The 12,873-nt window shown below is 32.5% G+C and overlaps 1 protein-coding gene across 4 annotated transcripts in view; it reads left to right on the top strand.

Moving 5' to 3' along the window:
* NCKAP1 (NCK associated protein 1) overlaps nucleotides 1–12,873 on the top strand; it is a 105,108-nt gene that overhangs the window by 8,961 nt on the left and 83,274 nt on the right. For 2 of the 4 annotated variants that reach the window (XM_020288306.2, XM_012785784.2), the window contains exons 2-3: nucleotides 6,169–6,186; nucleotides 7,244–7,354. In XM_020288306.2, coding sequence (XP_020143895.1) covers nucleotides 6,169–6,186; nucleotides 7,244–7,354 — 129 coding nt within the window. The remainder of the gene's footprint in view (nucleotides 1–6,168; nucleotides 6,187–7,243; nucleotides 7,355–12,873) is intronic. The other 2 variants (XM_020288307.2, XM_012785785.2) reach the window with 1 other exon arrangement.

Raw genomic sequence — 12,873 nt, 5'->3', positions numbered from 1 at the left:
GATTGGCCAAAATACAAGTGATACACAGAAAAAAAAATAATTGGAAAATTAACTCCTGAAACTATAATTTGAGGCTTTTTTGCTCTTGATAGGTTTCTAATACTTACTAACACTTTTCATTATTTTTAAAAATTAGAATGTAAAAGAATGATAGGTATAAATTCCTTTTATAGTCTATAATCTCAGGTAATGTTTATTACCAGGTAATCTCAGGTACTTAATACTTCCTCTAAGTATTAAATTCAGTTTGTTGGAAACTCAGGGAAGGCCAGGTGTGGTGGCTCACACTTGTGATACTAGCACTTTGGGAGGCTGAGACGAGAGGATTGTTTGAGGCCAAGAGTTTGGGACTAGCCTGGGCAACATGGTGAGACCCCATTTCTACATAAAATAGAAAAATTAGCCATGCTGGCATGCACCTGTAGGTGAAGGGCTGAGGCAGGAGGATTGCTTGAGCCCAGGAGTTTGAGGTTGCAGTGACCTATGATGATGCTACTGCACTCTAGCCTGGGCAACAGAGTGAGACCCTGTCTTAAAAAAAAAAGAAGAAAGAAAACTCGGGGATGAACATTGTTCCCTTTATGCCTTCAATTTTGCAAAACCTGCTTTAAAAGCATTTATAGTAATTTCAGTATATTTCGCTATCAAGCTTCTTTAGCAGTGGATTCCTTGTTGTTGTTTTTTTTTTTAACTTTGACTAGTTACTGAGTCACTGTTAAATTCCTCTTTCTAGCATAAATGGACCACATTTTTATTTTCTTCCTCTTTGATGTGATTCAGGTGGGACTGGTTTCTGTTCCCTCACAAATAGCATTCTCACTCTGACCCCTGACATTTTGTTCATTTTTTTCCATTTATTGTATTAAAAAATAAGTAATTTTATTCTTCAATATTTTGGCAAAGAAATGTGTTTTATGGCTGAGTTAGACTAGGACTTAAAAAATAAAACTAAAGCCAGGCCCTTAGTCCAAGCTACTGGGAAGGCTGAGGCAGGAGCATCACTTGAGCCCAGGAGTTCGAATTCAGCCTAGGCAACAGGGCAAGACCTTGTCTCAAAAAAATGAAAAAATAAAGCTGATTGAACCTGATCATGGAGCTCCAGTGGTGTAGTTGGTTACTATGCAGTACTTATGTGATTGAACTGATTCAGCTTTCTACCTTGATAGTAACTACTCTGTTAAAGTTTTAAGCAGCCAAGGTATTGAAAGAGTGGAGCATGTTTTTATATATTATTTGGGGGGGGGCATATATGTAAAGTTATTATTATTTTTTTAGAGAGGTTGTCTCATTATGTTGTCTAGGGTGGATCCTCCTGCCTCAGCCTCCCAAGTAGTTGGAATTACAGGCATGTGCCACCGTATCTGGCAAAGACATATATTTTTGGATAAGCTTTTCTAGTGTTTTGGAATCAGATAAGGATTTGTATTTGTGTCCTGTTAGTTAGTAGTTGTGAAACCATGAGCAAGTCACTTAATTTCTCTGAAGCTCCTTCTCTTTTGACTGTCGGTTTGATAATAACATTATATTTAGGTCATTAAATATGAAATGTCCAATTTTCAATCAAAGGTTTAGTTTATTATATCTCAAACAAGAAGCAGTACAATTAAAGTATGTGCTTAAACTATCGATGCAGTTTTGCCACCATAATGGTAGCTTGTTTATACCAGCAGCAAAGAAGCCTAGAGAGTGAGTAGCAATCAGATGGTGAAAGGCATTTTCCACAGCTTATTGAGAATGAAATATTTTTCCTTGCAAGAAGTTGTTCAAAGCCTGAAGAAGTGGTAGTCAGTTGGTGCAAGGTCTGGTGAATACGGTGGATAACAAGAGAGTTTCCAAGTCCATCCTCTGTAGTTTGAGCAGCATAGTTTGTGCAACATGTGGTCAATGTACCTTGCAAGAGGACTGGCCTATCTCTATTGACCAGTCTCAGCTGCTTAATCACAAGCATCTTCATCATTTCATCTAGTTGGTTACAGTAGACAGCTACTGTAATTGACTGACCAGGTTTCGTGAAGTACATAATAATATCATTGGACCACCAAACACACACCATTACCTTTTTTTGATGAATATTTGGTTTTGGACTGTGTTTCAGTACTTCGTCTTTATCCAACCATTGTGCTGAATGCTTGCGATTGTCAAAAAGAATCCATTTTTCATAACACATAACAATACGGTGTAGAAATGGTTTGCCTTTATATTGTTACAGCAACGAAAGGCAAGCTTCAAGACGATTTCTCACCTGATGCTTGTTTGATTCATGCAGTACACATCTATCCAGCTTCTTTACTTGGCCGATTTGTTTCAAATGGTCCAATGTTGTTGGAATAGTATTATCAAACCTTGCTGCTAATTCATGTGTAGGTTGAGATGGATTAACTTCCACTACAGCTTTTAGCTCATGATTATCTACCTTGGCCTCAGGTCAGCCACATGGCTCATTTTCAAGATTAAAATAGCTGAAACTGAACTTCTCAAACCATCAAAGTACTGTGTGTTCATTAGCCACATCCTTCCTAAAAACCTTTGATATTTTGAGCTGTCTGTGCAGCATTGGTTCCACAATGGAACTCATTCGACAATGACACAAATTTTTTCCTTATCTATGATTTCACAAAAATTGCTCTTAAAAAAATTGAAACATAATCACAAGCCAAACTGTGCGATTGAAAGAATGAGGGTGTACTTTCACAGCAAAAATAAAACAAATGTCAAAGTGAAATGTCAGAGATAGCAACTGTCAAACTTAGTACATAAGGAAATTGGAAATTTCATACTTGATAAACTAATATTTATGTTTTGTGAGAAAAAGGCACTTGGAGATACTGAATCAGCAATTAATAATGACCTAGAATTGGTTTTATGGAAAGAGTTTGATAATTGGGAACTCAGTATGGATATTTGTGTATATTGAAAAGTTTTATTTTAAAAAAGAGAAGATAACTATTTAGAACGTAATTGCTAAGTGCTTAAGTGTTAGGCACCAAAATAACCACTTTATGTGTATTTTCTCTTTTAAAAATCTTAGTAGTGTATTCTCCTCTGCAGTAATTAATATCCTCAATTTATGGATTAGGTAACTGAGGCTTAAGCAAGTTGCTTTAGGTCATATAGGCTATGATCCACTTGACTCAAGAGACAGGGTTTTTAATTATTATATTTTAAGTATTTAACATTGTGATAATTTTATCTGCCACATTAAATAGTCCTAACCTTTTTGAATTTAAAGATTGTAATTACAGTATTCATGGAGACTAAAGTTCTACAAACTAGAAATTTTAGTGTATAAATATTTAAATTCATTTTGATCTTCTAGAATTTGAAATTATAGTATTTTACCCATTATGAAAACATGCTGAATCAAGATAAAGTAAAATATAAAGTATTGGGAGTAGTTTTTGTTTTTTAAATTGTATTGTTCACATATAATCTCCTTTCTGTCTAGTGAGATAGCCCTTTTAGTCAATTCTGTGAAGAAAGTTTTTTTGGTAGGGCTATAAAATTTAGGGATTTAGATGTAAGTTTGCATTATGCACATCTTCTCTTTTTTTCCTTTCTTTGGGGTGGAAAGGAGATAGAAGTGCTCAAAAGTCTATTTGAATTGGCAATTTGTTAAATCTTTTGATTTAGTCTTTGTGGCAAGCCTTTCTGAAATGTATTAATCTAAAATATTTTGATATCTAAGTGTAGTAGTGTATATAGTTTTTAAAAATTGGTACTTCAAGGAATGAAAATTTTAAGAGTGAAAGATTAATTTTGAGTAATACTGTAACTGTAATAGGAAGAGATACAGATTCAAGTATACCAGCAGCAGGCTGTGTTTTGAAAATACAGGTTGTTTTCTCATGATTTCTTTGTCCTCAAAACGAAATTTTTTGAGTTAGGGTGGGGAAGAAGATTAATCTCTATAAACTGAGACTTCTAATTAGTTGGGATTTTGCTATCCTGTTTTAGTATAGCAAAAAAAACCTTCTTAACTTAATTACTAGTTATGATTCTTTGCCAGGATATATTTTACCTGACTGATAATTTTTAGTCATGCCATAGTTTATTTTTTTCATGCACTTTTTCTTTTTTGCCTGAGTATTTCGCATACAAATGCCTCTCTTGTTATTAAGAAGCAAGTAAATCAAGTAAGTTAATCTCAGGAAAAAAATAGAATGGGGCCCAATATTCCTATATCTATGAACCTTGTATTTTTTATTGGCATTATTTGAATGCTCATGGTATGCCAAATCTTGTAAATTCTACACACACACTCTCACGTAGTGAACACAAAAACTTTTTAGGATAGCTTATAATTATTAACTCCTGTTTCACAGATGAAGAAACTGAGACATAGAGAGGTAGAATCACTTGCTCATGGATGCACAGCTGTTAAGTAATGGAGCCAAGATTTTAACATGGACAGCCTATCTTAAAACTCATGTTCTTAACTATTAGGCTAAACCTTTTCTATAAGTACAACTATAAAACATTTAGACTTAGAGTGAATAAAGAAAATATGTGATTGAGAGAGGGAATTGTCATACAAGGAAGTTGACACTAAATTGCTAGTTCTATATACTATGATAAAGGCTATAACTACTGTGACTACTATTCATCTTAGACTTTTACTTGGTAATTATTATTATTATTATTATAGCTATTACTAACAACAGCTAATATTTTTAGAGCACTTAATGTGCTTGTCATTTTGCTAAGTGCTTTATATAGATTATCTATCTCCTAATCCTCATAAGACCCTCTGAGGTAAGTACTAATTTCCCCATTTTATAGAAGAAGAAATTTAGACTAGGAGATGTTATGTAATATATTCAAGGTCACATGGTTAGTAAGATTGAAACCCAGCCAGTTTTATTTCAGAATCTGTGTTTTTTACCTTTATGGCATACTGCTTCCCATTGTAGGTTGTTTAGATTAGACTCACTGAATAGTATGGAGAAAGGTAAATCAGTTCCAAGGAAAGCAGATTATATAATCCTTTTTTTTCCATTGAAGTGAAAATTTTGTTTTCAGTTTAACAAGGAAGAGCTGTGTGTGTGTGTTTGTGTGTGTATGTATGTATGTGTGTACACACATTTCTTTAGTTGATTAAATTCTTACACAGTAAAATTTGTGATCATGGCAAATGGGTGTGGTAGTCTGTTATATTTTTATTGATAGTCACTAATGCTGTTAGAATGGATAGTGGAATTTTTAAAGAATTAGCATACGAAAGACACAATACATATCGTGAAAAGACTGAACATAATTTGGAATCACTTTAGGATTCTGTACTACCACAGGCATCTTTATAAAATTTGATTTTTATTATGCCATTGATGTAGGGAAGTATGCTACTCTGTAGCTGTTTCTGTTTGGGCAAATTCTTAGTTATGTGGTTCTTACACACACACACACATATATATATATATATAAAATATATATATATATTGGGGGAAGAAGATAAATTGGAAGATTAATTTATAAGAAGTAATAATTTAAAGAAATGATAGTCTGCCCCAAAGAAAAGTCAGATGTATTTTAATATTTATGATATTGAAATAGAATTTACATAGTAACCTTGTGTCAATATGGCTAAAGATTGTGGTCTAAATTTCTTAAATTAATTTTGTTTTATCTAATTATGTTTGAGAATGAAGAGATTCTTACGGCATTCCTATTTCCATTTGAAAAATATAGGAATGTTTACATTGATTTTTATACTTTGGCATTGTAGGAAGTTAGGTGATATTTGCAAAATAGTTTGAATTTGAACTGAAGTTAAACAGTCATTCAATAATTATTTATTTTTATTCTCGGCTACCGTTTCTTTTTAAGGTATGTAAAATTTCACTGATGGTTTTGCTCCTGTTTTTATAGCTGCATGTAGTCTGTATTTTCCTTCTTTTTAAGTTGGTATAGAAAGAGCACCAAGAAACTGACATGGTTGTACACGTACACAGTAGTATTTAAATATATATGAATAGAATAAACTCTATAACTCTATTGTATACTAAAATGCGCTACTTAGAATACCTTTAAAATTGTAGCACCATACAGTTCTAATCTTGTTTTGTTATTCGTAGTCTGCAGTGCATAAATTTTCTACTGAAACGTATGTCATAGTTTGACAATCATTGTTTACACGTAATTTTCTCTCTTTTTATTACAATGCTTCCCCAGCAAGGACAAGTTTGGAAGGTTTGCAAAGCTTTTCACCTTCCCTCTGCCCGCTTGCCCGCTTTCAGATCAGTTTCATGTTTCATAACTTCTCTTTCTGCAATCCACAACATAGCCATAGTAAACAGTGGAAAAACATTAAATTGTAATACTGTATTTCCTCACACATGGCAGACAGATATAACGTTTCAATGGACACATCCTTTTTAAAATGCAGTAAAAAGAAGTTAAATAGAAATGTTACAATTTTAGCAATTCCCTAAGAAATATCATCTCACTAGCAAGCAGTTAATTAACTGTCACATAATGAAACAGTGAACAGTATTCAAGATTATATTCTGTATTGCTAAAAGTTTAGGTAAAAAGTTCTTTCTGATGATACACCTTACATTTGTATAGTGCTTTACAGTTTACTACAGAGAGTGCTGTACTGCTGATGTGGCCAGAATGTAAACATTTCCATTTGTTCTGTGTTTATGAGATATAGAATAGCTGTAGATTCATTGTTTGAAGTACTACTGGTATGATGGAAAACAGTGTTGTAATGCAGATACTCAGAGGATCAGGCAGCACACTTTAGCACTATAAAGACAGTTTTAGCAGCTTCCAGTTCTTTTGAACTAGGGCTCTTGTATTAAAATGTCTAAAGTGAATGAGGAGAACATTTTGGAAAAGACATTTAAACATAAGATTTTATGTTATAACACTTAGAAACAAGTCTAGTACTCTATTGAATATTTTAATTTTGTAATTATTATTAGCTTCAGATGAATACAATCCTACCTCAAATCAAGAATTTTTTTTTCTTTTTCTTTGTTTTTAGGTTTGAGCTTTTTCCTTCACTGCTGTTCTGCGCTAACTGCTTTGAAACTTTCCATGCATTTTTTTTCAGTAGAAGAACATCTCTGTACTGTCTCCCATTGCATATTTCAGCTGTGACAATCCCTGCACTTTGCCTATTCATTTTATCACCTGCTCACCAAACAATAAATATCTTTAATTTCTAATTGCAGATTTGCTATTCTTGATTTTAGAATAAGGATGTATTTCACCTTTTTTTATTACTGTTGTTTTATAGGCATGTGGAGACCCCAAGGCAAAACCATCCTACCTTATTGACAAAAACCTGGAATCTGCTGTGAAATTCATAGTCAGGAAGTTCCCTGCTGTAGAAACCCGTAACAACAATGTAAGTCATCTAAATTTTTGTATTACTTGATTCTGGCCATCTTTTGGGAAAGCAGTGGTCAGCATAGTACTTGTATTAGCTCTAATTCTTTATATTTTGATATACAGATTATGTATATATACATTATGTACATTGATTAGGGGTTTTAGAGACAATATTTTAATCTCTCTGAGGAAAAAATGACTTACTACATCACCATTTTATAACCATTTTATTGCAGAAAACATAAGATATTAATTTCTTGTATACTTCCTTCCAAGTTACAATAAAAGATAATACTCTTATTTTCTTACTTATTATGTATTTATTATCTTACATATATTCCAAATATTTTTGTGACTACTTGGAGTATTTTTGTAGCCATAAACTTAACTTCCTTTCGAAGTTAGTAAATGTCTTCATAGAGCTTTTATTGTTTAGTAATTAGCCATGTTTAGTTTTATAATATATTTGTTTCTCTAGTATTGTGATTACTGGCAAAACCATTTCTGAAAATTAAATAACGTAAAAAAGTAATAGTGTTAGGATCTGTATTATCCCCATATTACTTTTCATGTGGGAAAGTTTTTTCTTAGTATATTGAAACATAGTCATTCAGAATTTTCCTTCTATGTTTACATTTCTTTGTAATAACTTCTATGAATAATTAATTTTAGAAAATTATAGTTATTTTTTGCCTTTTATGGCCTTTTTAAAATATGTGTTCTTGACTTGGAATCTTTCTGCATGTCATTTCTTTTCAATTTTTTTCTTTGAGATTTCCCTGTTATAATCCTTGCTGTCTCTTTGCTTTATGTACATATTTAGTCTAGAAATTTCCCCTCACATATGATCTCATGACTTTTGAGAAGCTCTGTTTAAAAGATATGTTGTCATCTTTTTGTCTTCTCAAATCATGTTTGTTCTTTGAAGATTCATATTTAGCCTGTTGATACCTTTTACTTGAAAACATTTTAATGTAGAAGGAAAATACTAGTCAGAATTAGTAAAAATAAGTAAAATGTTTTTTAAAGTATTCTTTCTTAAAAGAAGTGTATTTTTTGGGCATACAGATTAGAGGTCTTGGTTTCATAAAAGATTTATGTTTTTTCTGTGTGAATATCTTAATGTCAGTTAAAAAAAAATAAAAGATTTATGTTTTATAATTGGTGTATTAAAGCATCATAGTTAGTTCCTAATTACAAAATAAGTGATTCAAAGCTTGCACTTCTTAAGAACACTATTATTTGTGTTGAGAACTCTTTTTTAGATGTTAATATTAAGTGACTAACTTATCTGAGATTATACACTCACTGTAAATGAGAGATTTTATATGAAAATCTGATTTATATTTATTTTATATACTTTTCTTTTTCTCATGGCTTATAATCTCCTGACATGAGCTCTTCTGAGAATCTTTGAGGTTTAATCTCTATATGTGTTGGTGTGTAAATTTACATGTGAGAATAAGCATAGTTCCTGAATAGTAGATCTTTTCATAGAAAATTAGCAAGACCTGGTTAAATATATCTTCACTGTTTCATAGCAGTAAAATTTTCTGGTAAAGAGCCAATTAAGAATCTTTGCTCTTCTTGATATGCTGGGCAAAGTGTTAATAATGCTGTTGTTTTTTGTTTTTAAATAGTTTTACTCCCCCTTTCAACTACTGAAACACAAAATTGGTATTTTTAATAACAGTTTTGAGATAAAAATTCACCCATTTAAAGTGTACAAGTGGTTTTTAGTGTATTCATAGAATTGTGCATCCAATATCACAGTCAATTTTAGAACATTTTTATCACCCCTAAAAGAAACCCTGTGCCCATTAGCAGTTGCTTCTGATTTTTTGCCAACACCCCTGACTTAGGCAAACACTAATCTACTTTCTGTCTGTATGCCTATTCTGAAGATTTCATATAAAAGGAATCATATAATACTCTGTGACTGGCTTCTGTCGTTTAGCATAATGTTTTCAAAATATATCCAAGTTGTAGCATGTATCAATACTTACATTTCTTTTTATTGACATATATTCCATTGTATGAATATAATGTATTTTATTTATCCATTCATGAGTTGATGGAGGTTTGAGTTGTTTCTGCTTTTTTGACTATCCTGAATAATGCTACTACGAACATTTGTGTCAAGTTTTTCTGTGGATATATGTTTTCATTTCTCATATATATATATATATGTACACACACACACACATCTAGGAGTAGAATTGCTGGGTCATGTGGTAATTCTATGTTTAACCTATAAAATTGGTTGTATAATGTTGTTGAAGTTATGACTACTTGTAGCATTTGTTCTGATTGTTTTGTTTGCAAGGCGTGAGTTTTGACATACGGGCTTTACAACTATTCTATGTAATACTATTCTGTTGTTTTTCACCTGCTGAAGTACTGTGTAGGGTATTTGTGAAGTTTTGTGATAGTGGTTTTTGGTGAGAGGTTCCTGGCCATCTTGGGTTAGAAAATGAGAAGTGAGGAGTTCAGTTTTATTATTTTTTTAACTCTATAGAATTAGTTAGTAGAAGTTTAAAGACTGGAAAAGATAGTAGCATTGGGGGATGATAGGGAAGGTCGCAGTTTTCTGTCTATTCAGTGTACTGTAGAAATGGCATTTTTTGGGGGGGGTGGATAGAAATGGTATTGATATCATGGTCTTTTTTTTCCTTCTTGTTCTTTGGGTCATTATGTGAATATAATATGACACAGAGCAGGCTTACTTTATTTCAGGGATCAAGGTTAATAATATTTCTACTTTGATTCCTGTATCACAAGTAGTACATGTCCCCAATTTCAGAAAAGGCACTTACAAAATGAGAGATCATTTCTGGTGAAAATTTAACAAAATATGGTTTTGGAAGTTTCTAAAATAGATTCTTACAAAAAGGCTAATGTTATTTTGCAACCAAAAAAATTGTTGATTTTTTTGTTTCTTTAATAACTGCTCTTGCCCTTCCTACTTTTTAGTCCCATTAGAAGCCTTGAGCACATAGCTCTCTGGTATACAACAATGGAGGCCACTGCTGACAGATAGATAGCAGGATTGATAAATAACATGGCATCAACAGTGATGATATTGGATTCTGATGAGTCATTTTTACTGTCTTGTTCAGGCCCCCTGGTGACTAGTTGTAAATTATTATACTCCCAATTTTGGATTAGGGAAAATCTGGGACCAAGGAATGAGATTTCTTTTTTTTTTTTTTTTTCAGTCTGTGTTGTGATGTTGAACTAAATACCCATATGCTGCAAAGCAGGCTGATTAAATAAAATTCAAAATGAATAAAAGCCATGCCAGTTTTATACATATAGCAGTCACTTATTATCTAATATGTGCCAGGTTATGTGTCTTAACGGATTTCCTCACTTAATTTTAAATTAAGCAAAGCATTTCTGTATCTAATTTATCTATAATATGATAGCTTCTTACTATTTTGAAAGTATAACCATCAAAAGGAATTTGTTTCTCATAGATTTCTTACAAGTACATAGAGGAGAATCTTATTTCACTGGATGAAGGAAATTGTAGATACTCCTTTCTTATTTTATTAACAGGTAAAAATTATTTTGTCAAAGAAATTCTGAAAACAAGTGTTCAGGAATATGTTAAAACTTTTCCTACTAATTTTTCAAAAATTTTTTAAATTTAATTTTTTTTTCTCTTTTTTAGTATGTTGTATTTACATCTAAAAGGTAGTTTCTTTTAGTAATATCTAAACAGTTACTAACATCTAAACATCTAACAGTAACATCTAAAAGTTACTGTTTCTTTTGAAACAGTAAAAATGTTCTTTGGCAGAAGAGTATTATTATGGAATTTGCTTATTATACATATCAGTGTAAAATTTTAGGTTTGATTCTCAATAAGTAAATGATATAAACCATCCTATATATGTTGAATTAGATGTTAGAGTCTCTGAGAATAAGGACATTATTAGTGAGTAGAGTGCCACAGAGTGATAAAAGGATTCTAGACTAGGACACAGGCCATTGTTGAAATAAAATTATTTAAAAATTATGTTTTCAAACTAAGTTAGAGAAATACTTTATGTTGTAGATTTTATCTCCTTTCAAAGAACACAGTATTATAAGATCTTATGTAAAATATTATATATTTTTTTATTCAAGTAGCTTATAAAGTCACTCCAGGAAAAATAAAATAAAGCAACTCTTAAGTGTCATAATCAGCAGTAGAGTTGGTTCAGAGGCATAACATTATTAGAGTCTGATTTTAAACACCATTTTGTCTCTAGTGCCTGGCATATAAGAGACACTAAATGCATGTTTGAATGCATCAATCTATTTAATACACTTAGCCAGCTTTCACTTGTATTCAAATGTTGTCTTACTAGAGTTATATCAGGACTTGAACTTGCTGATACTTTTTAAAAATTATTGAGTTAATTCTAGCTAAAAAATTGTACTTTGTGGTAGAGCTATGCAAATACATCTCATTTATGATCTCACTGAAAGTAACCCAGAAAAAAACAAGAGTCCCAGCTTCTAAAAACATAAATGTGTTTTAGGGATGGGGTGGTAGAATTGAGGATGAGTGTAGGAAGGCCCTAGGTACATGCACTGTGGTTTGTAAGGAGTTAGAAGGAAATGGTAAGGAAACGTAATTCCTTTCTAGCCAGTTTTTAAGAGAGCAATCCTTGTCTTGTCATGGCTTCCATTATGATAGTAACATACTGGTTGAGAGGATGGACTTTGGAGTAAAAAAATCAGAATTTGAGTTCTGGTCTTTCCACTTACTAGCCGACTGATTTTGGGCCAATCATTTACCATCTTAAAGCATCATTGTTTTTATCTCTAAAATGGTAATACCAGTCTCGAGGAACAGTTCAGTATCTCCTAAAGCACTTAGTATGATGTGTGACAAATTACTTCTGAAGATTGGATCTGTTATTTATATTACCTCTTGGACTTTTTGGTCTACTTCACTGTTTTTTCTTCTGGCTACCCTTTAAATGCAGGTATTTCTAAATGACATTTTTCTTCCTTGCAGCAAATTATGTATGAAGACATTTACTTCCATAGCTTGAACTAAGTGAATATACCATCTTCTGTGCTCTAGATTTGAATTTCAGCTACTCTTTGTTTGGACAACTCTATAATTAAACAGCAAAGTTTGTATCCAGTATTGAACATGTGATTATCCGCCTCCATTTTGTTTCTCTTTTGTGTTCCCTCCCTTGAACCATCACCATCCTCTTGATTAATTAAACTAGAACCTTCAGAATCCCCTTTGGCTTTTTTTTTTTTTTTTTGATAGGGTCTTGCTTTGTCACCGAGGCTGGAGTGCAGTGGTGCAATAATAGCTCACTGCAGCCTCAAACTCCTAGGCTCTAGCAATCTTCCTGCCTCAGCCTCCTGAGTATCTAGGACTATAGGCAGGCACCATCATGCCCAGCTAATTTTTGTTGTTCGTAGAGATAGGGTTTTGCTATTTTGCCCAGGCTGGTTGAACTCCTGGCTTCAAGCTATCCTCTCACCTGGCCTCCCAAAGTGCTGTGATTACAGGCACGA

This window comes from Microcebus murinus, chromosome 8, assembly GCF_040939455.1.
Source record: "Microcebus murinus isolate Inina chromosome 8, M.murinus_Inina_mat1.0, whole genome shotgun sequence".
In the NCBI taxonomy this organism is placed as follows: domain Eukaryota; kingdom Metazoa; phylum Chordata; class Mammalia; order Primates; family Cheirogaleidae; genus Microcebus; species Microcebus murinus.
This window is presented reverse-complemented; position numbering and strand designations above follow the sequence as displayed.